The 27499-nt window shown below is 30.9% G+C and overlaps 1 protein-coding gene across 5 annotated transcripts in view; it reads right to left on the bottom strand.

Annotated features, from left to right (window-relative positions):
• Mycbp2 (MYC binding protein 2) overlaps positions 1-27499 on the bottom strand; it is a 290494-nt gene that overhangs the window by 69769 nt on the left and 193226 nt on the right. For 4 of the 5 annotated variants that reach the window (XM_076872632.2, XM_076872633.2, XM_076872636.2 and 1 more), the window contains 8 exons: positions 24834-24931; positions 24018-24134; positions 23158-23298; positions 13482-13556; positions 10679-10903; positions 9719-9851; positions 6448-6570; positions 3355-3510 (listed from right to left, as the gene is read on the bottom strand). In XM_076872632.2, coding sequence (XP_076728747.2) covers positions 3355-3510; positions 6448-6570; positions 9719-9851; positions 10679-10903; positions 13482-13556; positions 23158-23298; positions 24018-24134; positions 24834-24931 — 1068 coding nt within the window. The remainder of the gene's footprint in view (positions 1-3354; positions 3511-6447; positions 6571-9718; positions 9852-10678; positions 10904-13481; positions 13557-23157; positions 23299-24017; positions 24135-24833; positions 24932-27499) is intronic. The other variant, XM_076872635.2, reaches the window with a different exon arrangement.

Genomic DNA, 27499 nt, shown 5'->3' with positions numbered 1-27499 from the left:
AATTAATTAAATGAAAGTAAATTCCTACCTGTGCCTCATTCCACAACTGAGAACAGCCTGCCATCTCTTTGACTGTGACATTTCCTATTTCTTCCTTGGAGCATGAGAGGTAGTAAGTGTAGTATCAGCAGGTAATGTTTATTGGATACCTTATTTTATAGGTGAGCTAAAAGGGGCTCAAATGGGTTAGGTAATTTTAAAGCAAATGAGTAGCTGGAGGAGAAACTTGAGCTGAAAATCTTTCCATGATATATTTCTACAAGATTAGTGAACCAGTAGTGCTTTAGAATGTTAGTAATTCTCAAATGTAAATAAATATCCATGCAGGTAACCAAATGGACATTTCCCCCTCATTTAACTTTTTTTGGGGGGAGTACCATTTAAGAATATAACATGTAAGTATCATAGAAAAAAATCTTGTTGGAAGATAACTTATAATATATGGATTTAAAAGAACTATATATTTTAGCATATGTTGTATTTATTTGTTTAAAATCTCTGGAAGAATTGTAATTGTCTTAAGCTGTGTTCACCAATTTTTTTTCTACCAGAAAAATGAAAGCAAACTATTTAGCCTCCTAAAAGGCGTATGGTAAATGATAATGTAATAATGATAAAATAATAGATTCCAAAGACTAGCTTTAAAAAAAACACTTTAGGGATAAAAACCCAGAGAGTAACTAAAAATAATGCTTATAGAAATACTTAAGTTAATATGTGCTTCTCTGTAGAATTTTTCTAGTTAATTGGAAATTTGAGCTACAACACTAAGGAAATCTTTTTTCCTTTTAAACTATCAAAAGAAGAAAAATAATTAATTGGAACAAAGCCAATACTCTAAGATGTTAGAACTAAACAAATTCAAGTTATGTATATTAAAGAACAGATTTTATACTATTTACCTAGGCATGAATGAATATTTAAAACATGGCCTTTCTGGTTAATAGAATTGGCCTCAAATTTCTGGCATTACCATTTTACTATGTATTTTCTAGGGAAAATCATTTATCTTCGCTAATCCTTAGTCTTCACTATAAAATGAGAGAAGAAATATGATCTCAAATGAGGATGTGTTAAAATGTTTAAATATAGTGTTTAAAGTACATAGTGCTGACCAGTACTATAAGCAAAATTTAGTAAATACAGTCATCTACATATAATGTTTCATTTTAGCATCACAAAATATAAGACAAAATGACCCTCATTTTACTAATTAGTATGGGGAAGTTCAGTATGCATAGAACTTCCTCTATAGCCAGGGTGAAATGCTGGCAGGATGCACAACAATGAAATCTAAAAAGAATGTTTCATTCAGGGAATCTTAACAGTAAGCACCCAGCTCCAGGAACATTTCCTAATGATGTAAAAAACAATTCTATAATATTTTTGAAATATTAAAACTATTGTTCATAGTCTATTCTTTTTTAGTTATGCTAAATAGATTAAGACTTTTGTTATCTGTAATTTGGAAGTTAAACTTCAGTGATACTTTGTTGAGAATAACAGGTTGTGAAAAAAATCTAAATACCTCCCACTGTTTGAGTACAGAATAGTGATGATTCAAAACACTGGTAATTAAGATTTATCCAGGACATGATTTCAAATTTGTTCTGAGATGGTGATAAAGGACCTGGTGGTATTAATAACACTAATAACACTATATGTATAAAATTATATTGACACATTGTCACTCAGAAAATTGTTGTCTAGAGAAATCTAATTTTATTACAGTATTTACATTGTGTTCTAAAATATTTTATCAATTAAATTTAGTAAAATAAAAATAGCAATTTGAACTAGAACTGAATGTTTTTGTCAATACCTGCAATGATCCTTTAGGTGGAACTAAGGGGTCCTAATGCCTTAGTTCTTTTATCTGCTGCTGATGTGACATCATTATTAGGGCAATCTCTTTTAAAACTGAATGTGAAAATGAATGAATCTGAATTTCCTAATATGAATTTTAAGCCTGACTGACGGTAATGTTTTTCCTTTTTTTTTAACACCCCCCCACCCCCACCTGTCCTTACCTTTAAAACTTCCTACAACCTGGGTACATCTAAATGTAAACAGTCTGTTGCTCCATAAAATTTATAAGCTAAGTCTTCACATTTTTCTTTCATTCTGAAATAATGCTTATCACAGAAAAAAAATACTATTTCACAAGGCGACACTAGTTTGTTTCCTTGATATTTTCTTTTAAGACATTCAAGTAAATGTTATACATGAATAGACATGGTAATAAGCTAGAAATAGGTAGCACTTATACGTTCAAATTAACTACATGAATTAATTAGGTAAACTCAACAGTTTACAATCTTATAAACTCTTTACCTTGGGTAAATAAATTAACAACAAACATCATTATTGCTAACTAGGTAGTACACAGATTTAAAAACAAAATTAGCCAGCATTTTCTTAACTAACTCTAATTAACAGTTACTACAGTCTTTTTATAGCAAATTAACTTAGATCTAAGTGTGAATGTATTTTATCAAAACAAAAAGGTCATGCATTTGGATACAAACAAGGAATGTATAAACTGAGACTTTCATAAGCTATCTTGTTCAGTTAATGTTATTACATAGCCAACATGAGAACTGAATGCCTAAAAGAATGTATTACTGGATACTACAAAGACTTTTGAGATGGTATGTGGAAGGCTCAGGAGGTACTTAAGAGAAAGACTCTTCAGTTAAGTTTAATTTGTTTGGGTCTATTTTCCAAACCAATGTGAGTTACTGTCATGGATAAAGGGGTAGAGAAATACTAGATGGTAGAACTGAAATAAAACAATTGTGATAAAAATAACAACAAAAGAAATGACAATTTGAGAAAATCTGGGAATCTACATTACTACATTTTTCATAGATACCAATCAAATTTACTTAAAAGAAACAAACAGGCCAAACAAGTATATTTTTCCACTTATCAATATAATGAAATAATCTTATTCTTTTGGGGCATATCTCAAAGTAATAAAAATTCAATGTAAAGAAAGCAATGAAAGTTATCCCTATCACTGATGTTTAGTCATGCATGTTAAAAAAGAAAACTTGAAATAAAAAATGTTTCTCTTAACATGTTTTATAGTACATATTTACTTATACCAGATTAGAATATAAAGTATAATAGTCATTTGTTAATAACTACACTTCATTAAAAGTGTGACTAAAAACCAATGTTTTAGCTGCAGAACATCTTAGAACAGCTTAAATACTTCAAAAATATGAGGGGATAACAACCTAATTATATAAAATAAGTCAGGTGAGTTGATAATTAATTTAACTAATAAACAACTCAGAACTAAGCTTCAGAAATGCTTGATGAGGCAAGTAAGACTGACAGACTTACTCTGAAGCTGAGGCTGCTGGAAGGAAAGGGGCTGTCCGAACACAAATGGACTGTGGACTAGGGAAGAGGGAGGTTTTGCAGCTTGATCAAAGATGGAAGGAGCTGGGAGATTGGGCCGTGACTGAATGGAATTCAATATGGCACTCAGTTGGTCACCTGCAGGGGGCAAAACAGTCAAAACTACAACTTGTTATCCATTAACATCCAAAATGGCAAAGTAAATGGTGCTTTATAACATGTAGATAAATTAAACATTAAATAAAACTGTGCCAATTGAAAAAAGTATGGAAGTTGGTGATAATTATCCTCAAATTGGGGATCAAATTTTGCATGCTATTTATTTATTTTTTTTAAACCGAAGCATTCCACAAATCCTAAATAGCAACCCACCTACAAAAAAAGAAATCCACTTAAATTCATATGTAATATTTTCCATGATTTATGGGAAAATAAAGAATCTATGAATCTATAAGAAGTTGCTTTGACATTAAACGTACATAAAAGATCTAAGTACTGTAAATGATGTCTTTTCCATGGTACCCAATAATGAATAACACCACCCTGCCTCATCTGTAGTATATTTCATGCCAAAAATAAGCACAGTATGATAAGACTTTTTTTTTTAAGATGTAGGACTGAAGGGATAAAATATATTATTAACTCAGCAATATAACATAATTTTAAATCTATAAATCAATATTTTAAGTTGTTACTTAAAATTTTATTTTTTTTACAGCAAGACCTCTTTTGCTTGAGTAGATAATATAAAAATCTGAAAATTCTATAAGACAAACATGAATATGAACTACCTAATTTGAATAGTGCCTCAAATATGAATTCTGACTTTTTCCTTATAATTAAATTCAAAGGATATTAATAGAAAATATTTTCAAAGAAAACAATATAATAATCTTATTGTGAGAGGAAGTGTATTAAATAGTTTAGATGATGAAGAGGAGAGGAAAAGCCCTATATTCAGGCTAGTTGATGTGAATTGCAAAACCATCTTTCCAGTCATTTTCCAAATATAAATGTTTTATAAATGAAAATTTCAAATGAAGCAGCAAGAAGTAACAGATTTATGGAAAGAAACCGTGTATATAAGCTATACATTTTTATTCTTTTAATAAATAAATGTTACTGATTACAGGAAGGATTGTAAAGTATTATAAAGAATTTTGTACAACATTAACATAAACACTTTTGCAAACAATTCCTTGATCTCAGTATAGATAGCTAAAGAAAATGAGAGGTTCTGTTAAAAAATATTTAATTGAATTTAAGTTTTCTTAATGCTTCTTTATTCCATTTGAATATTTAAAAAGCCTACTAAATGCATGCCATTTTTGAACAATATTCACAAAATCACATTTTTTTTAAAAAAAGTACTTTAATTTCTAGTACTTTTTTTTTAAAAAAGTACTTTAATGTTCTCAGCAACATCTATCTCTTAAAAATTGTTATGATGTTTTAATCATATTTTGAAAACTGACAAGTAAATTATAATTTGAAGACTGATTTATTATGATAGCCATAGTATAATTACTGAGACATTTTATTTTTTGTTTTTTCAAAGAATAAACTTTTTAAAAATTCTTATTTGTTATACATGACAGTAGAATGTATTTTGACATGTTATATATTTATGGATTGACCTAGACATTTTAAAGGCTGAAAACATAAATATGAATTAAACTCGGCTTTAAAACAATTATAGAAGTATAGTACAGTAAGAAAAAACTAAGACTTTAATTTAAGAGTTGATAATAGTAAAAATGCACATGAAAACACCACCAACCATTTACCCTACTATGAAGATCTGCCTTAAGTTAACAGAAAGCAGAACTACCGAAAGTGAGCAAGCAGACAGTTACCAAGCCTACTGGACAGACTGAAACAAGAGTCAAAAATAAATATTATAGCTGGGTGGCTGAGGCAGGAGGATCTCGAGTTCAAAGCCAGCCTCAGGAAAAGTGAGGCACTAATAAGCAACTCAGTGAGATCCTGTCTCTAAATAAAACACAAAATAGGGCTGGGGATGTGACTCAGTGGTCAAGTGCCCTTGAGTTCAATCCCTGGTACCTGGCCCCCAACCCCTCAAAATAGAAATCTTGTGGCTAAGTTTTCTTCCTAAAAATACTTTGTAGAAAATAATTGATACCCAATAGAAAGTTGTTTTATTTTACATTAATTATCTCTTATACCTTGATATAATTCTGCATTTCTTATTTCATTTTTTCAATTGCTTTGAGAATCAAGTATGATCACACCATATTTATTTCTTGAAATCAAGTCCTGCAAATTACTTTAAATAAACTTTTAAATTAAAATTATTTCTACATGGGCTATCTTCTCTTACCCATCTCCCAACTGTAAGTTACCTGCTGACAATATGGTAGATTTTGAAGGCCTTAGGAAAAAAACTAGAGATTGTCTGAATTTACCAAATTCAAAAGTAATTTTAGATAAATTTCAATTATAAATTGTTCCAAAATTGTTGTTTAAACTATGATGCTGGTCTCTTCAAGTAATGCATCCAAAACAGTTATATATATATATTTTACATGCAATGGTTTAGGGTTTTTGTTTTCATTTTATACCTTTCTTATTAAGCACGCCAAACTCAATCATTACATTTCATAAGTTTTTAACTTAATAAGACATACATATCAGACATTCAAAACCACACATATCTAATAAGGCGCGTGATTATTACTTAAGGGTAACATTCTGACTTTAAATTTATCATAAGAAAGTTTTCTGTTGCTCGTTATCATTATTCTCCAATATAGGTGCATGAAAAAACAGTTATTTTAGTAGATGTGGCGACACATAAGTTTTGGTTCATAAACTCAAAATATATGCCTTTAAAACAAATAAATAAGAACTCCCTTAAACTGGATCTGAAATTCATAAAAATAATATTATGAAAAAAAACACCTTTGTAAAAAATTTTTGAGTGTTAGTCTCCTAAGAGTAAATTCTATTTAAGAAAAAATATAGGGTGCACAGGATAAAATAAATGGGTAAAAAATAACAACAAAAAGCCCTTTGAAATTAGATTAAATAAAAGACTCACTTTCAGACACCTACCTTTATTATTTCCAAGTCCATAATCAAATCCCTGGGCACTGCAACTTGCCCCTTTATTAAAACCTTGCATTGAGAAAGGGCTTGGAGGAGGAGTTTGAGAATTTTGATCCAGAAGAACTTGTTCTACAATAAAAGCCACAGCTATAACATTAGTTTCTTATGTGCAATGTCCTGTTCATACAACAAAGAGAGAAAATTCTAAGAAAGATTTTATGAAGATTCAATTTAAAAATAACTTCACATTTAGATTTGATAAGTCTAAATTTCTATCAGGTCTGCCTAACGCTGGCAAAACACATAGTTAAATATTTGCTTTCATTTAGCAAATACACAGTAAAATTTAGAAATGAGATATATGCTCTTAAGGAGACAATTTACATTCACTGTGATGGGAAACATCATTGAATGAATATTAATATTTCTGCATAGTGAAGTTTATAATTTTAAACAATTTATACAAAGGCATTTCACAAAACAAAAGTGGACACCTTATAAACTAGAAATCAAAATCATTTTGTATAGAAGTACTCAAAGAAGTCTTCAAAATGTCTAAGGAAGAATACAGTACTAGGAATAATTTTTAATTGTAAAATATTTTAAATCATGAATGTGAAAATTATAATTTTTAACTTGTTTTTACTTATTATAAAAAGATATATCCCTAAGTGAAAGAAGGAGCAAGAAGGCTACAAAATTAATCTACTATAACATCCTGAAGTCAACAAATGTGTCCTAATTCTTAATTTAAGAAAGAAATGGCAAATATTTCATTTAGTTTACAAATGGTAAAATGCAATCTATACAACAGTTCAGTCAATTTCCTATAAATAATCAAGTGGCTCTAAGATGCTGAAATAATACAAAAAGTATCTAAAATGTTAAAAAGCCATATTAATGACAGCTAAAAAAGGGCAAAATGAAATCTGTGAAACAAAAGGTAATAGGAGAAAAAGAAATTTATTTCATTGGCAATATTCTTTAGTATAACACATTTCAGCAGTGGAATTTTTTCTTTCTTTTTTTTTTTGGTGTGAGTGTGAGTGTGTGTGTGTGTGTGTGTGTGTGTGTGTGTATGTGTGTGTGTGTGTATGTTTCCTGAAAAACACCCAGAAACAGTAATCTAATTTTTCTCCACCTCTAAAACTTAGTTTAGTGTAACTTAGCACCCACAGTGAAGTCTGTTTTTATCACAGCAATATATTTGCTTACAAGTTTTATCTATTGATATTAAAGGTTAATAAAGAATTTTTACAAAGAGAAATGCTTTTGTTTTACTCTCATTTCTTCATAAAAATAAGGATGGTGCCCAATCCTCTCCCTTCTGTATTAAACCCAGTTACATATTAATACCAATGAGTAGACTATCTGGAATCCACATCAACTAATTCTAGTGTTTTTTTTAAGTTGCTAACATAGTAATACATCTTATCAGCCATGTTTGGTACTAAAATATTAAGACTTACATTATGACCAAGTACAAGTGTGCGTATTTATCTATTTAGGTACATACCAAAAGATGATTCATTGATCACACACAATACTTTCTCTTAGAGTGCAATATGTACCTCATTCAGAAATGATACTGAATTTAAGCATTTTATCTTAGAAGAATCTTCTACCATCTAAGTTTATGAGAACCAATTTCCCATGTTAAACTTGTTACTTATCATGAAGGGCATTTTACATTTTAACAATAAACTATAGGCATACAATTTCCTAGCTCTATGTGTTATTTTATTATTTAGTCTTCATATCAAGTTTATGAGATCATGACTTAGGAGGTTATTCTATAAATGAGAAAACTAACGTACAGAGATACTGGGTTAGACAACTAAAAAATTGAGCTAGAATCAGTACCTCGGCAAATCAGTTTCAGAGTCCCTCTTACACATTTTGCTATATTAGCAGTTAAAACATTTACAACCACATCATCTTTGATTAAAAAGTGTTTATTTGGTAAAAATAAGAGAAAAAATTAGGTTTTCAAATGATATTCAATGTGTGGTGTGATATAATGAGTGTAGAACTTAAAATACGAATGATGATTCTGGGTCAAGGCTTATATCTGTCATGTAACCAGCTGTATAATCAGTAATTTTTTTTCCAAAATATTTTGATTAGTTATTGATGGACCTTTATGTATTATGGTTTGTATGTGGTGCTGAGAATCGAACCCAGGGCCTCACACATCCTAGGCAAGTGCTCTACCACTGAGCCCCAGCCCCAACCCCAAATCATAGTAATTTTAAAATCTGTGAGCTTTGCTTTCCTTATCTTAAATTGAAGATTATATGACCTACCTCAAAGGCTCATTGTAATGGAAAAAAGGAAGATTATATATGTACTCTATCATTCATGCAAATGTCAAAACTTTTTTGAATCTATTTATATTCATGGCCATATTACCTCCTGGATAATGAGTATTATGAATATGGGGTATTTCTTATATATTTATTTTAATATTGTAACTATTATTTTTATAATTCAACCTACACCTATGAACTTTGTAAGCAACTAGTTAGTATCAAGACTGTTTAAAAACTAGGAATAAAAGATAAAAACCTTGTGCCTGTCCACAAGGGACTCACAATCTGGGCATGAGAAAATAAAAATTAACTTCATTATGATATCATCAATTGTGTTCTAGGGGTAAATACAGTTGTTGAGGAACTTAGAAGGAATTCTTAACACTGTAAGGATCAGTTAAAGCTTCTTATGGGTAAAGACACTAGGTGAACTGTGAAGAATTAATTTTTGCCACCAGGAGAATAAAGAGAGACACAAAAAGGAAAATCTTACTGAGACCACTATCAAAAAAATAAAGCTGAAAGTCGAAAGTCTAGCAGTGAAATAGGAAACTCCTATGCATTTATTCAATGCTCCACTCCTGAAATAAATTCAATCAAATGAAGTTACCTGGGAGAAGTATTGTGACTGGTGGTTTGAAAACTGCACTTCTAGTTTATAGTAAAAAGGATAAAATGTCCAGACATGGACTTACACAAAAAATGAGGCATACAAATTCATATTAAATAAAATAAAAGCATATATTTATAAAGATGGATTCACATATTTCCAATTTTCCTTTTTCATGGATAATCATTTAGTAATGTACTTAACAAATTTAATAACTATAATATTTTTAAGCCTCTAGTTTTGCTTTTACTTAAAAAAAGCACAAAAGCCTCTTTAAGACAAAGAAATGCAATAAACATTAAACATATGTATTTTAAAGGGTAATCAAAATAATCACAAATTTAAGCCAACTTGCCATCTTCATGCCGGAGGTACTGGTTTCCGCCTCTGTCTCTAGCTAAGGACCATGCCTCTCCTTCATCACTCTCACAGAACTCTACCATGCTGTTCTTATCCAGCTGCACCCATGTACCTTCAGAATTGGTTACCTGGTACATAACAAAAAGCATGATTGATTGGCTTGATTCTTTCAGATAACTCAGGCTGAAAACCAGTAAAAAGCTTAAGTGTTCCAAAACATTTCTACCATGAAATTAGTTTCTGAAATTAAGACCACAGCCTGAGGTAAGAGAGAAATCAATAAAAAGTTCTTTAAATGACTATTTATCGAAGGCTTTGGTTAAAATAATATTTTCTAAAGCACAAAGATAAATGCCTAAATAATTATTACCCATAACATGTGACTTTTAAGATCTAAAATGTCCCAACACAGTATACTTGCTATTATTTAGGTCCATAGTACCATAGTACAAGTTGAAAATGACCCTGATACTGAGAAATAGCATGACACACTACATCTTCAAGCTTATTGGCTCAGGCAAATGCCACAGTGGACTAAAAAATAATTTTATTTGCTCAGGACTTCAGTGAGACCTATGAATGGGAACAAAGAAATGAATCCTTTTGTATATGATCACCTCTCCATGCTGATTCACATAAAATATTGTAAGTACTTATAATCCATAACAGTACATACAGTACATATGCAATAATAAGAAGATATATGCAAATATCACATTTATATAAGCAATACAAATCATGTATTATAAATGTTATTTTCATAAGATAATTATGAGAATTATTAGAAAAGAAGCAAAGAAAAATTATGTTAGTATTTCTAATACAAGTAAAGTCAAGAACATTAACAGTCAAAAACCCAGAATGAAAATGGAAACCATTGGGAAAAAGAGATGCTTGGTTTGTATTACATTGAAAATGAATATCTTAGAAGTCATGAAGCTACAAGAATCCATACCTCTCCCACTGCTTTGACTTTGTTTCCCAGAACTAACATTCCAATTGGGATACCTCTAAGGTTAGGGCAGCTTCTGATGTTGTGACCTGAAGGTCCCGTCTTCACTACCTTGTACATGCCTGGCCCTCCTCGCAAGAACGGCATATCTTGTTCTTGCATTGTTGCTTCCTGCGGGCAGCAGGTATTCATGTCTTTGAAAAAGTCATCAGTATTAGTTTTAGGTTCCTGAAAAGTTGAATAAGAAAAAAAAGTGAACAAAATACAATCTGTTATCATTTTGAAATCCTCATAATCCTTATTTTCATAGCAAACCTACAATCCCACCAATTAAGAAAGAGAATATCTAGAGGTAAATGAAGTATTAGTCAATACCACTATTAAAGAATCTTTCAATAAATTTCAAAAGAAAAAAATATGGGAGAACAACTGAATCTTTGGCTTTTCCCACCACATTTGAGAAATACAGTACTGTAGTTCTTAATTTTCTGCTTATCTTTTATATGCAACATTTAAAAGGTGTAGTCAAAATAATTTATTATGCAAACCACACTGAAGAGCTTTAAATTCTTATTACAATGCTATATGTCGTTTGGTTGGACAAAAAAGTCTAAATATTCATTTCTTCCCACTTTGTGAGAATTATTTATAAATTGAGAAAATGATATGAAGACTCTGGAGTCATCTAATAAACAGCGATAACAATAATAAAAAAAGTATACAAAATATAATACCACATTTTAGTATTTTCTAGTTAAAAATGAAATAAGTTTAGGATTTTAGCAACTTACATTTTCTTAATGTAACTATATATGAAAATGTCTTTTTAGATTTGTTAGATGATTACTATGAAGTGATATATTAATGCTAGTAATAGGAAACAATTATATTTTGTGGAAAGATTAGCATTATGGATGCATTCTAAGTAAATAAAAGGAATTTGAATTATGTTTATGAAAAGTCAATTCTAAGATCAAAGAACCAAACTTGTTCTATATTTTCTGTTGAATCTGAATGTTGTGATGAATTGTTTCCCTGTAACATAATAAACAGAAATATTAACCTTGATATTTCTTCTTCTTCTCACCTAAATGTAAATAAAAATGCCCCACTAGAATTTCTTCCCTTGCCATTACTCCTTTGAAACTGCACTTTTAAATACACTAAAATGGATTCTAAGAATTACAGTCAAATAGGGTTAAAAATAAACATAATGGGATGCTCATAAAAATTAGTTTAAAAATTAATATTTAATAATGTTATAAACAATATTTTTAAATGAACACTATACAAGTAAGATTTTACTTAATAGTTCTATCCTTATAAGTAAATCTCATAATAGCAAATGTGTATATATATATATATATATATATATATATATATATATATATATATATATCGATATACACAGTAGAACATTAAAAATAAAATTCTGAGGCTAAATATACAGATTCAAAAATTTTTATATACTCTCTTAGTTCAATATATGATTGGTCAGGAAAAATTTAAACCTACTATTAACTTTTACTAAATACTTTGTAAATCTCATTCTGATGACAAAAAAATTTACTTATATGAATACATACTATGGATAATTTATATATTACTATAATTATCATACTGTATGTATCAATATGCTTTAGTTACATATTGCCAAATTAATGGAAATGGGAATTTTAATTCCTTATAAAGCAGACCAGACTTGCAACTAAAAATAAGCTTAAAATGTACATTTTATATAGCCCTCCTTGTGTGAGTGTACGCAACTATATTAATACAAGGAGAACACTCAAAATAAAATTAAAGTTTAAGATCTAAACCTTGAAATAGTGCTACTATATCCACAAGGTTTTTGGAAAACATTTAAAAATTTGTATTTATGAATGATCAGTTTTAGCGAAAAACAATGCAATTTCATAGGTAGAAGAGGCAAGTTTTCATCCTACTTACAACTGATTTTTAAAAATTATATGACAACATAAAAATGAAAGCAAGTATGAATAAATTCAGCAAAAAAGTTTAATTGGTATTCAATGATATTCTTAGAGCATTTAATTACTTCTAACAGTAATTCCAACTTCTGGTCATTCAGCGTAACACAGGGAGATAAATGTTAGCAAAGCTAACAATAATAGTGAATTAGTCAATAAAAGGCAATACACAAGAACATTTATTATAATAGTCAATATTTTATCAAATACTTAATGAAGCTACTTAAATAAATATAAAACAAAGCTAATCCATTTCTTTTCTATCAAACAGCATAAAAAAGAACTGACAGACATAAAATCATGTAACTGTGCCTGTCGCCTGTCCTTCTCCAAAAATCCTAAAATGACATTTTGTTCAATACAGAAATTTGAGATTCAGCACTAGGATATTAAACTGATGAATGTCAATACTAATTTTCCCCTTCCATTCCCTTCCAGTTCTTGGATGAATATTCAAAAGGGCAACATGAAAGGGTAGGCAGCAGAAAAATGGAAGCACCATAAAGTCATGGCACTACCAGCTAAATTAGTTAGTTCTATAAAAGTAAACTTGGAGGTAACTGTTGGGGAAGTCAGTCATGAAACTGTAAACATAGCAACTCTGAAGTCACATGGAAATGTCACTTTCACTAATAATACATCTATTGATGAAAATAGAGGGAAAACTCAATTGTAGCCCTTCATGTAAATCTTTTTAATTTTTTGTTAGCAATTTTTATTAATCCTAAGCAAAACCTTCAAAGATACAATGAAAAATTTGTTGTACATGCTGAAATACCTGAATAATGTACGATTGTTCCTTACAGTTAACTCACCTGGGGAAAAAAAGGTTTGGAAGTCCATGAAAATACGTCCAAATCCCTGACTCCTTGGCTAGCATTAAAGATATTCTGAGCAACAAAGTTTAAGAAAGAAAAATATCAACAAAGAAAGGGAACAGAATATCATCTACAGAAGATGTGTCACAGTAAAACATTTTTCTGTACTCTAGCATAAATACTGAAATATAATTTTTCTAAAGGGAAACTGAAGCCACCTGAGTAAACCACACACCAAGGAAATTCTGAAAAATAAGTTTTTGTCAAAAAGCTCTCCATGGATATAGTGTGTCATGCCATTTACTAAAATTAAGAGTTAGACATTCTTTATAAAGTTTGAGACAGTCAATGCAAGAAGACAACCCTAACACTCCTTAAGTGAGGATATTATTATGAATAATAACGAGGGCATATATTGTTATGTGAAGTAATCATCACGTTTTTGTGTTTTTTAAATTTAATTTTATTTTTTTTTGGTACTGAATTGAACTCAGAGGCACTTTACCACTGAGCACATCCCCAGTCCTTATTATTTTTTGAAACAGCATCTCACTAAGTTGCTGAGGCTGGCTTGAACTTGTGATCCTCCTGCCTCAGTTTCCTGAGTTGCTGGATTACAAGTGTGTACCAACAAGCCGGTTTATTACTTTTTAAAGTACAAAAAAAAGAAAAAGTAAAACCAAACAAAAAAACCTAAGTAATTTTTCAATTTTTTCCCGTCTATGAATTAAAAAAAAATGATTTGGAAATGTTTTTGAAAGCTATTAGAAAATTTGTTAAGAAAAGCATAAAGAAAGATATAATCTGAATGTTTTATCAAAATACAGATCTACTTTTCTCCATCTCGAAAGCACTCATTTTCTCTATGTTAAAGTCCAAAAATATTTTGTTAAAGAACAAACAATTCACTGTAACACAATTCCAGAAAAATAAGTATTTTCACAATGACTATTCAAATGATACACATTTTACATAGATATATTATACTATCGATCTATATATACCTGATCTGAAACTAAAATCTGTTTAGCAAGTAGCCACTGAACAATTTTATGCTTATGTAATTACTGTGATAAATGGTTATTCTGGACCCAAAAAAGGACATTAAAAATACTATCATCATCTAAGTCTTCAATGCAAAATAAACACCACAAATCTCAATTAATTCTAACTCATTTTAGACAATGAGAATGTATTTATTATTATCTACTTCTTTATTTTCCTCATGTATACACGTGTATGGACAGATAGAGATATATAACCATGTAACTACATATATACTAAATAAGAAATATACAACATCTAAAACAGAAAAAGAAGGACTTCTAGTAATATACCTACAAATAAATGTAAAACAAAGCTGACACCAATACCATACCCAATCTCCCAATTTAAAATTAGATAGCAAATAAGATCCTTTCTCTTTAGGTAAAGTGGAAACACTGCAAAGCACACTAAAGTACTATTTTGCAGGGAAGAATAATGTCCTTGTTGGTTCATCCATGAACATAAGAATTTGTAGGGCATTTGCTCAATGGTTTTTAGCCTATACAGAGAATAGTGGTGCAGACCTTTTGATGTAAAATATCAATAAAGGAAGGGAACAGAATATCATCTTCAGAAGATGTGTCACCATAACAACATTTTTCTTTACTCTAGCATCAATACTGAAATAATTTTTCTAAAGGGAAACTAAAGCCACCTGAGTAAACTATAAAACAATATCGAGATTTTTTTAGCATTTTTAACTTAAAAGCATAAGTTATTCTATTATTAAAAGCAACATGAAAAGCAATTGTTAGAAACAATGCACATGAATTTAGCAATAAAGAAACACTTTTTTTTTTTTAAACACTTATACTTGTATTTCTTTCTTTTTCTTTTTGGTACCAGAGATTGAACCTGGGGATGCTTAACCACTGAGCCACATCCTCAGTCATCTTTTATATTATATTAGAGACAAGGTCTCACTAAGTTCCCAAGGCTGGCTTTGAACTTGCAATCCTCCTGCGTTAGACTCGAAGCCTCTGAGTTTACAGTCACATGTCACCGTGCCCAATCTGTCTTTAATTTCAATGTGCAAATTTAACCATTTTCTGAGTCAATTAATATACAATGATATTTGAAAGTAATATAACTAACACTGGTACTAAATTACTAATATAATCAATTTTATGTTAGTTACATGTAAATCCAAATTTGATACTTTTTTGATTTAGTGTCTAAAGTTGTACAAAATTCTTAGTTCACACTAGATTATCTTATAATCATATTAAATTGCATTTATTAAGTACCAAAAATTTGCCAAATAGAAAGCTGGAGTTTAAAAATAAAATACATAAATAGTTTTCTTTTGAAAATTTAGGAATGTTTTAGTCTAATTATATGAACATTCATGCAAATATTAATCTCTCCAAAAATCTTAATTTCTCAGTATTAAACTGTATGAATTAGATTTCAAGTTGCATAATTCCATACATCAATATGGACCACATATACATATCCACAATAATTAAAGTAATTTTATTCTCAAATTCTATTTCAAAGGTAGAAAAGCTCTGTCAAGAAAATTAGAAAAGGAAAGCGTACTAGAAACCTAAGTAAACTAACAATACCAGACTACAACTCCAAGCTGGTAGTTTTTTAAGGCACAGAAGACAGCAAATAAGTGAATAATTATCACAGTGAAAATACATGATCAAACATGCCAAACAAAATTTTTTCATTGTGCTAGATAAACACAGAGTTAAAGAGCTTCCAATTTTAAAGAAAAAGAGATAAAATAACTCAGGAAAATTAAGCATAACATGTATATATAAACTATTACAGTATTATCTAAGTATCTCAACCTTATTTTTTGGGGGGGGAGGTGGGGGGATTGAACCTAGAGATGGATTGAACCCAGGGACACTTAAACATTGAGCCACATCCCCTACATTTCATTATATTTTATTTAGAGACAAGGTCTCATTACATTGCTTAGAGCCTTGGTAAGTTACTGGGGCAGGTTTTGAACTCATGATCCTTCTGCCTCAGCCTCCCAAACCACTGGGATTACAGGCATATGCCACCACACCTGGCCTCATTCTGTTTAAGAAACTTAATAATTAAAGAATGAAATGAAGCAGTTTATAACCATCTAAGGATAGCACATTTATAATGCTATATGAAATAAAGACAATATTATTAATATTTAAAGAGTTTATGTATACACAAGTGCACAAACCTATTAACAACTCAAAACCAGGAAATATGCAGCATGTTAAAGCCATACTATCTGGTACTATTAGGTATTTCAAAAGAATGAAATTGAATTAAAGATAAATGTTTGCCACTTTTACTAATTCTTGGTGATTCTATAATACAGACCCAAAATGATACTTTCCCTTCATTTCTATTCCAAATCTTCAGTGGCCCAAATTTCAGATATCAGCTATCTCTCTCCCTCTTCTTCTCTCTTTCTTTCATGCCAGGGATTGAACTGAGAGGCACTTAACCACTCAGCCACATTTCCAGCCCTTTTTAAAATTTTGAAACAGGGTCTTGCTAAATTTCTTAGAACCTCATGAATTTGGTGAGGCTGAGGCTAACTTTGAACTTGTGATCTTCCTGCCTTAGCCTCCAGAGACACTGGGATTACAGGCATTTACCACCATGCCCAGCTAACATACTTTCTGCATTTGAATACTCCTGAGTCTAAATAGGAAGTGACTTATATAAATACATGGAGATGTTCAGAGACCCAAGTTGCTTCTTCAAGAACCTAACATTTCTATGTACACATATGAAAATACCAAAGTGAATCTCACCATCATGGACATCCACAAGACACTAATTTAAAAAAACTATAAATAGCAGAAAGATCAGTAGAATATAGGGAAGGGAATGGGGGAAAGAGGAGAGAATAGCAAAGTAATGGAAGTAGCAAGGACTAAATTGCTGGGAGCCATCATCCAAGTAGGTATGACAATGGCTGATGGCTCCCAGCACTAAATTAGAACTAATTATATTCCTATATTCCATGTTTTTATCATATGTCAAAATGAATCCTAATGTTACGTATAACTAAAAAGAATTAATAAGAATAAACAAAATAAACAAATAAAAAATAAGATAACAGCATTTAAAATAGAATCAAATAAAATTCCTAAATAAATGAGAACACGATTCCAACTATTACATACATATTTAGGCAAGATAAAAAAAAGAATTCAGATAATATAGAAATTATAAACAAATCTTACAACACTTCTAAAGATAGATCCCCAGCTTTCCTTGATCTGAACTTTCTTTTCTACTCAATTCCCCTCACAATGTTTAAAGATTTCAGTTTTAACAAAGTACCTAAAGTTTTAAATCACTGGTATCTCCAATCACAGAAGTAAATATGTTTTCCAAAAAATTAAGCTCTTGGTTTTAGGTACTCAAATGTTTACCATGTTATGTGGATAACTGGTTCTCTTTTTTAACTCATATTTTCCAAGAGGTATGAAACTTTCTACTAGCTCATATTTTGTAGCTTTCAAATCATAAGAATTTTAATTTAAAAAAATCAACATTCCCCAGATATGCTTTCTCAGATGGCCTCATTTACCTTCAATAAATCTCTGGGTATCCATCTTCATTCATTCATTAAAATTATAAGTATTCATATTATTTAATTTGGAAGTTCTAGCCAAAATAATGATCTTTATAGCTACATAGCTATTTACCTTATCCTTTTAAAGCTATACTTATACTTATCTCTTTATAAGGCATATTAAAATAAAACTATGAGCTTTGAATAAAATCAACTGGGTTCCAATACCAGTTCTATTCTTTTCAACTTGGGATCTTAGGTTACTAATTATCTTTCCTCATTGGAAAAACGAGAATAATACCCTAAACATCACAGGGTCACACTGAGAATTAAATGAGACAATCAAGGTGAGGAGCAAGTGTTAGGAATTACTTTAAGCAGCAAGACCACACCCTGAATGAAAAGAACTCAAACTAGATATAAACAGATGTTGAAAAGATTCCATCAGTAAATATTTAACACTTTGGGAAAAAACAAACACTTGAGGAAGAAGGAATCTTTCATTAGCTCTTATTCTGAAGGAGGTTAAAAATGGAAATAAAAGGTACATGAATACAAATGGGTTGAAGGTGAGAAAAACAAACTAAATATGAGTAGCTGGAGAAAGAATTAAGCCTCTTCTACTTCTACAGACTTAGTGCTAGCTGGAAAGGGAGAGGGAAACTCAATTTCCTCATCATTTATCTGCTTTCCACCACCAATCCTTTGCTTCATCCATATCAATTATTCATCAGTTCCCAAACATGTCTTTTTAATTTTGAACTTTTGATTCTCTGTCTAGACATTTCTTCATTTTTTTCCTGGCAGCTTTTCTTCAAGTCTACCTCAAATGTTACCTTCTGAGTTAAGCTATTCTACAACTTACCACAAGATGACTTAATTATTTGAATACAAGATACCTACTATATTATGTAGTAAGTACCCCAAAAGCAAGAACTGCACCAATTAAAGACTATAGTACTTCGGGAATTCCAGAGGAGAAAAATCAACTAGAACAATATAAAAAAAATAAGCCAAAGCATTCTAAATAAATAACAAAACAAAGACTCTAAGACTCAAAATTGAAAAGTGTGTTTTTTTGTCCTAAAAAGAACAAAACATTCCAACATATAATTAATGCCCCCAAAGGATTTATATTTTTATCTAATTAACTCTATTCTTCCCACTGACTCAAAAAAATGTTTTGAAAATACAGTCACTATATAAATGTTTAATGTTATTTAATCTCTAAACGAGAACATTACTAAGTGCTAAAACAGTGAAAAGTCTCATTTGAACTAAAGTAGGACTCTAATAATTCTAAGTGAAGTAATGGTGTTTAAATAGGACTACTATTAGGCAAGCCAAAATTTAGCTAAAGTATGTATCCTCAATGGACACAAAAGTTCTAAAATATAATAAAATAATATAACAAAATAAGTATAAAACTTAATCTAAATTGGTTATTTATGGTAACTTTGTTTTTTAAATACTTAATTAAATATTCAGTTACTGTTCAGATTTCCAGTCCCTACCCCCATACCCCTCATACAGTTTGCTTGAAATAGGATCCAAGCAAGGTATATGCATTGATGTGAATATAAAATTGTTTTAACTAGAAAATGTTGAAAAGCAAGGGTAAAATTGCTAAAGGCAACTTTTTAGTTCTTTTGCATCCTTTTAAGTTAGTGGCATTATTCCTTAATTGTTTCTTGATATTTTTCTATTGTTAGAGAATTATAATTATCAATGATGATCATAGTTGATTTACACACAAATAGACTGAAGTGAGAAGAGAGAACAGATGAAAAGTGTTTTTTCAGCCATAATGTATCAAGAGATACAAAGAAACAGTTAATAAAATGTAATTATTTAGCTATATTATTTCCTTGACTGGATGAGATGGAATCATGATTCCTTTTGTGCTCGTGTCTAGCCTTGCAAACAAAATCTTGGAAAACTAAACCTGTTGCTGCTTTTGTCAGGCCTCTCTGATTGGGTGGCCTTCATCTAATGCCTTCACTGAATCAACTTTACAGTAGATCTGTTTGGGGATCTGTTATGCCAGCTAATCTTGCCACACTGTGTCCCCTCTGTCATCTTTGATCACTACCCAAAATTTAATCCTTAAGTTATCTACCTGTTCATTCACTTTATAGCAAAACTTTTCTGTGTCTCCTTGATTCAAAATCAATGACTCCCATCCCTCCCATGACTTTAAACTGTGTTCAAAGGGACTCTTCTTCCAATAGTAAATAATTTACTTTCATCTTTATTCTTGCAGTACACACTGGTGTGTCTTCATGTCTATGCAAGTGATCTTCCGACTGTCTAGCCTTTTATCTGTAGACTGAGGCAATTCCAGTGACTTTCACTTGCACCACACTTCAGACAGCAACCTAATTGAACTTTCATCCATTAAATTTCTCAATCTATGAAATCAAAGACAAATCTACTTCACCATGCAAACTGCCTATATTTTTCCAGCTTTTTAACTACAGTGTATCTATGACATTTTTAAAGAATTTTATTAAGTCCTCCAAGTCCCTGGGACCCTCCATTTGTTCTTTCCCATACTAAATTAGGCTAAATTCCAATTCCACAGTTGGTTATCTTAATTGCTCTTTCATCAATCAGTTATTAGCAAGCCCTTTTAGTCCCTAATTTTTAGACATAGCATTCCAAAATATTCCAACCAGTACTATAATCTGCTCTTTGAGGCCTACATTAATTCTGAACATTTAGGATATGGGAGAGGGGAAAGGATGTCTGGATTGGGTTCATACAATGGTCTCACTGAACTCCTAGTGGCCTAATAATTCTTTACTTGTTTTTGATCAAATACCTCTTCTATTTCTCTCTACTATTTCAAATCTTCACTGCATTTTAAATTCTCTAACTTCACTCATTCTTACCTGAGGATTTTCCTTTCTTTATTTAAAAAATTGTGTTCTTCCTCAATCTATCCCCTCCCTCCCTCCCAATTTGTCTATTACCATAAATATCCCATTTTCCTTTACAGAAATAAACTTTCCAAATGTGCCCTTAATTCTATCTCTTCCTTTTTTCACTATTCTGATCTATAACTGTATATTCTCCCTGTAATACTGGTAATCTTTGTTTTAACTTTTAAGGATCTCAAAATAGGAACCTGAAAAATCTCAGCATTTTTAATATTCTTATTATTGTCAGACACCCTGAGAATATTTACATTAAAACCCAACTTATGCAAATCCTCAACATACAAAAAAAATCTAGAAAATAAAAAAGGCACTTTGTCATTTTATTTTCTTTAATATTCTACATCTAGAACTTTTAAATATGTCAGTGAAACTCCTCATTTACAGTCCAATGAAAATCTTCAACAAGTTTATGGAGTATGGCTCACTCCATTTAGCTTCCTCTTTTATCTGATACTGTTCTTTTCTCCCTGACTGTAAGGGAGATGGTAAACTACAAATTGTGATAGAATAGCCCAAAATGAATTCAAGGGCTCTAGAATTTCAACACAGAACTTCTTGCTCTCCCCTTCTACCTTTGTTATTCTCTTGCTTTATGTATGTGGATATTTCCCTCTTTCAATGATATCTCCTCAAATTAGCAAACAAAGGAATTAGGAAGAAAATATTGAAGTGGGATAGGTAAGAAAGATTATATAATCTAGTAAAATGCTTTAGTAGGAAATAAGAAAATTTTCTTTAAAAAAAAATACAAAACCCAAGTCCAAATTGGCCAAATTAAAAAAAAAAACTGTTATCTCATTTAATATACCCTTTTCATAATCCTGAGGACCATCTGGTTATAATAATTGAAAATGGCTGGGGCTGGTGTTGAGGCTCAGTGGTAGAGTGCTTGCCTGGCATGAGGCACTGGGTTCTCAGCACCACATATAAAAAAAATAAAAAAATAAAAAAGGTCCATCAATAACTAATAAAAATATTTTTAAAAACCAAGCAAAAAAATAAAATGGTTTATAACTACTTAAAGCCAACTTTTTAGTCATAGATATAGAATTATTATTTACTTTCCAGAGTCATTCATCTTTTTTTTTTTTTTTTTTGTGGTGTTGGTGATTGAACCCAGGGCTCGTTGCGAATGCAAGGCAAGTACTCTACCAACTGAGCTATATCCCCAGCCTCAGAATCATTCGTCTTTTCCAGAGAGTCAAAATTGTTTTCATTTTCACTGTAGATGCAAACCTAAGAAAAATCTAACACCTGATCTATTTGCTTACAATTTAACTCATCAGCTTAACCTCAGTGAAGCAGTAGGCCAACACTCTAAACTTTCTTCATCAAATGGCTAATGTTTTTTTCTCCACTGTGCTGTTACTAAATATGTACAAATATTTTCTTACACAATATTTTGATCCAATATTTTCTTACACAAAGAAGCATCCTATAAAACCATTGCTTTGGAAAACATTATTATGGGCTATCAAGGAGAGAAACAAATACAATATATTGAATGGTTGATATAATATGGTTGATATAATAAGCTACACTGATTTTTAAGAAATTCAACTGTTTAAATACTAAGGTGATCTTATAACCAATGGTTCTAACCAGAGGTTCAATGAATTTTCTCAGAGATGAGGATTTAGATTTCAATACCATTACAAGTGTATAAACCCATCTTATGTTAACGTAATAGTACTGTAAGCCAAAGAAGAAAGGATTCAAAGTTAAACATAATACAAAGAAATGACTGCAAAATGTCAACATAACATACACTTTACAAATATTTATACCTGTTTCTGAATGAACAGTAATTCTAAATTCTTAAATTTTAGTTTGGAATTCATTCAAAATAGTAGTGTAAATAAGAAGGGGAAAAAATGCATTCACTCTCATTCATTATCTCTCTGAAAGAAATTCAGTAAGCCTATTTTAAATTTACTACCTCCTGTTGGTGATGAATCAAAATAATCATTAAGGACCTTAACCTTGCCAAATTTTACTTTCATTAGACAAAAGCCCTGAAAAATTGAAGCACTTCTAAAGTCAAAATTACTTAATTGTCGGTTACCTCAGAACTGAAAAGCCTTAATTAAAGAAAACCTGTAATGAGGACAGACTGTACCTATGATGTTTTTTAAAAGCACTTTTTACTTACGTCAACTGGGACCAGAAGGCTCTTGCCAAGATGCTGATTAAATGAAAGGCACCAGGCTTCAGTGTAACCATTTATGTTAGGAACATACTTCTTTATTGTCTCATCATTCAGTCTCAGCCACACACCATCATCATTGTGGATCTAAGGGAAAGAAGCAACAGAAACAAACCATGCCCTCTTGTCACTCCTATAGGGGTAGCAAGGACTGAAAGACTACAAAGTAGGCGTAAAGTGGTAGAAATAGATTAGGCATTTAGTTTTCATAAAAGCTAAGTTTTAGAGATCCTCTAAGGAAAAAAGCAGCAAGGAATGCCACAGTAGTATAATCCCTAGTGTGAGACTCAAAAAAACAATTTTGCTTAGGAGTAAAAAACTAAAGGAAATCACACTTAAAGATAAATAGCTTAAACAGTAAAATCAGATGTCTTCTCAAAGAACTAATTACTTGGTTGTATTACTAGAAAAATGTAATATGTACCAACCAAAGTTAAAGTAATACAAAGAATATGTTTAAAAAATATTTCAAAAATTAATGAAAAACAATTATACCCATTTTCAGTGAATACTTATATAGGTTCTGATTACTATGTCTAGTTGAGTTCTTATTATGTTCAAAATATAATTTTAGCTATGTTTTTATTGATAAAAGAAAAAAATTCAAATGTCTGAAACTCCATGGACACATCCTGCAAAACAATTTTCAAAAGATTCTCACACTGCTTAAAACACATTTGTAAAAATGTGGATGTGTAACCGATGTGATTCTGCAATCTTTGTAATGTTTTGAATAACCAATAAAAAAAAAAAGAAAAAAAAACACATTTTAACAGAAAACTTTATAGAGTTTCTTTATGAATTACCTCATCAATGAAAGTGATAGTTCCATTGACTTTCACTATGCCTATCTGCTCACTCTGAAGGGAAGGGTGGCTCCGGATGCGGAGCCCAGCACTATCCTTGGCCACAAATTTTCGAACCTGAGAAAGGCAAACATATTTAGTAAAACAGGAAAAACATAGAAGAGAGATTTCATAAGGAGTAAGAGATAAAATTAAACAGATTAAAAAGTACTATAATTTTGAGAAAATTTTCAAAATTGCTTACGGCTGTGTACGTCTTCAAACAACAGCGGATTACTTATGAAATTATAAAAATGAAATCTTGATACATATTGAAATGTATATGACTGGAAAAAACTTAAGAGAATTATTAATATATACTTAGAATTTCCTTTCTAAATTTTAAATACATATGACCAAAAGGTTAAAAGATACCTTTTTAGAAAGGTAGTATATAAAATGTTTCCTTTCTAAAAATTGGTTTACTAAAATTCCTATACATATTCTTTGGATGTTAGGAAATTAATTGTTCTTATAAGGGCAAAAGACATTGCAAATTTTACATTTAATTTCAGTAAACTTTTTGTTAATTGTAAACTTTCAGTAACAGAAAATACACAACGATTATTACAGCATTACATAAAGAAACCCCAAAGCACAGGTTTTATAATTTAAAATGATTACCATGTAACACTCTCCAAATTTATTTGAAATATTTAGAATTCAAATGCTAAAGTCAATCAGTAAAATATTAGATATTTCATGGCCATTTTGAAGTATCAAGGAAATACTTAAAAAACCTGTGCCCTATTCAGCTTGGACTTCATTTACCCTAACCTTATTTGGTTGAGGTTCAGCCTTTGGCTTGACCAATTGAGTTCCTGGTGGAATCATCCCTTTTGGTGGGTCTTTTACTTTTACTTCAAGGCCAGCATCTGTAAGAAAAGGAAGGCAGCTAAAACATTTGACAAAAAAACGAGAGGAAGGATCTTTCAACTCAACCTTATAAACACTCACAAGCTATTTTAAACAACTAAAACAAATGTCTCGATCTGTCCTTTTAAGATGATTCGTGATTGAACAAGCTAAAAAAGAGAAAAATTTTAAAAATGGACCAGAGCTTCCAAAGTGGCAAGATACAAAGATTTCCTCAGGGCTTTAAGCAAAAATGGGGTTTCCAGTGTTTAACTTAAACATATGAAATGATACTGAAAATTCAGAATAGCAATAAAAATAAACCTTGTACGATTAAATATTATCTGACAAGAGCACCCATTACTTATACCAGTCACTTCTGCTGCTGACAGGCAGTACAGCATGCCTGACAGCATGAGAGACAGGCAGACTGCACAATACAGCCTGGTAGTTGAAAGCTCAGTTCTTGCTCTAGATTGCTTAGGTGCTCCAACATCTGCCACTAATTTATGACTCTCAGTGTCCAATGTTACCATCTCTGAAATGGAAATAGTAATAACACCTATTCACTGAGCTGTTATAAAAATTAAATAATTTAAAATACATAAGGTATATGTAGAACAATGTAGGTATATTAACTGTCCAAAAATGTTAGCTTTTATTATCATCATTCCAATGAATTACCATTTGTCCTTATCTATCATTGAGCAAGATCCTAGTCTATTGACAGTTTGGGAGAGAGCTGAGTTAGGAAGAGTATGAAAATTGTGTGGAGAAGAAAATGAATAATTCTGGGTGGGTAGTAGCATACACTCGTAATTCCAGTGACTTGAAAGGCTAAAGCAGGAGAATCACAAGTTCAAGGCCAGTCTCAGCAATTGAGTAAGGTCCTAAGTAACTTAATGAGGCTGTGTCTCAAAATAAAAAATAAAAAGGGTTGGGGATATAGATCAGTGGTAAAGCAAAGTGCCCCCTGGGTTCAATCCCCAGTACAGGAGGGAAGAAAAAAAAAAGAAAGAAAGAAAAAGAATGATTTTAAATAAATACAAATCTCTTTCTTCAGGGTCATTCTAAAAAATAAATCAGTTTCCTTTACTCCAATATTAAATAAGATTTAAAAACTCTACCTACTGAAATTTTAATAATATTTGCAGAGAAAAAAAATTCTTTATGAAATTATTCTTTACTACCATGGTTTTTAAATTCCTGTTCTAATTTGTACCTCTCATCTGTCACTACTTATATTCTATTACAAATGATTTTTGTTGGCTTGTTTTATCTCAGCAATCTTCACCAAACAGTTAATACTGGAGAGAATTGTACAATAATATTTTGCTCAGAACCAGCATGTTTGCAGAACAAAAGACATTATGGATATGCTGATAAAAGGAGACTGCTGCAAAGTCTGTGGATAAAAAAAAAATTTCTGGGGTGGTATTATTTTATATGTCTGATTCTATTCAGTTACACTAATGTATATTCTATATACATCAATGTAATGTACCTCTTTAACTCCACTGCAAAAACAAATTGCTTAAAACAGGGATTCCCAAAGGATATCATTTTAGAATTACAGTCATCCCTGGTGTCTGATGAGGATGAGTTCCAGGATCCCCCTCACATACCAAAATCTATGGATGCTCAAGATCCTTATATAAAATAGCACAGTATTTGCATATAGTCTATTTACATTCTCCTGTATACTTTAAATCATCTCTAGATTACTATTTAATACAAAATAGATGCTATGTAAATAGCTATTATATGTATTGTTTAGGGAATAATGACAAGAAAAAAGTCTACACATATTCATTATAAATGCATTCCCCCTCAACCCCCCCCCCAAATTATCAATACATAACTGGTTGAATCTACAGCTGTAGAACCCAAAGACACAGAAGACTGACTGGATTCTTATCTCTGACCTCTCTCCCTCTTTTCCATAGGCAAGAGATCTCACTGGTTTAAATAAAAACAAGATTCTTAACTTTAGAACTTCTCAGAATTCCTAATATGATGATGTAAATCGTGTGATTGTCCATGGTGAAATTATGATATACTAGATTTTCTGATCATAGGAGTTCCATTTATTGAGCAGTGTCATAAAGGATAGCGTTTTAAGAAACTGACACTGATAAACAATTTTTTTTAAAATTCTACTATTATCCTATCACACTGGGAGTTTAAAAATTAAGATTCATGTCCCCTCCAAAATTAATGTTTTTCAAAGCTAATGGCAGATAAAGAAAATTCATTCATTCAACAACATTTACTAAGCAGTCATTATATGGCTGGTACTGATCTAGAGTGGGAAATCCATGGGTGAACAATAGGGTTTCTGCTCACATCCAGGAAAGGAAGAAGGCAGATCATGATTGATAGACAGGTTATACATATGATAATACAGCAACATGGAGGGCATCACAACCTGACTGGCACATTGGGGAAAGTAGGGAAGAAGTCATGAGGGCTATAATACTCGAGCATAATTTAAAGACCTTAGGAATGCACTAACTACATACTCATTATAAAGGACAAAATGAAGACATATAAAAATTATGAAACCTATACATGTGTATAACAAAAGT

This window comes from Callospermophilus lateralis, chromosome 12 (genome assembly GCF_048772815.1).
Source record: "Callospermophilus lateralis isolate mCalLat2 chromosome 12, mCalLat2.hap1, whole genome shotgun sequence".
Lineage (NCBI taxonomy): Eukaryota > Metazoa > Chordata > Mammalia > Rodentia > Sciuridae > Callospermophilus > Callospermophilus lateralis.
The sequence above is the reverse complement of the archived record's forward strand: the minus strand, read 5'-3'. Positions and strand labels throughout refer to the sequence as shown.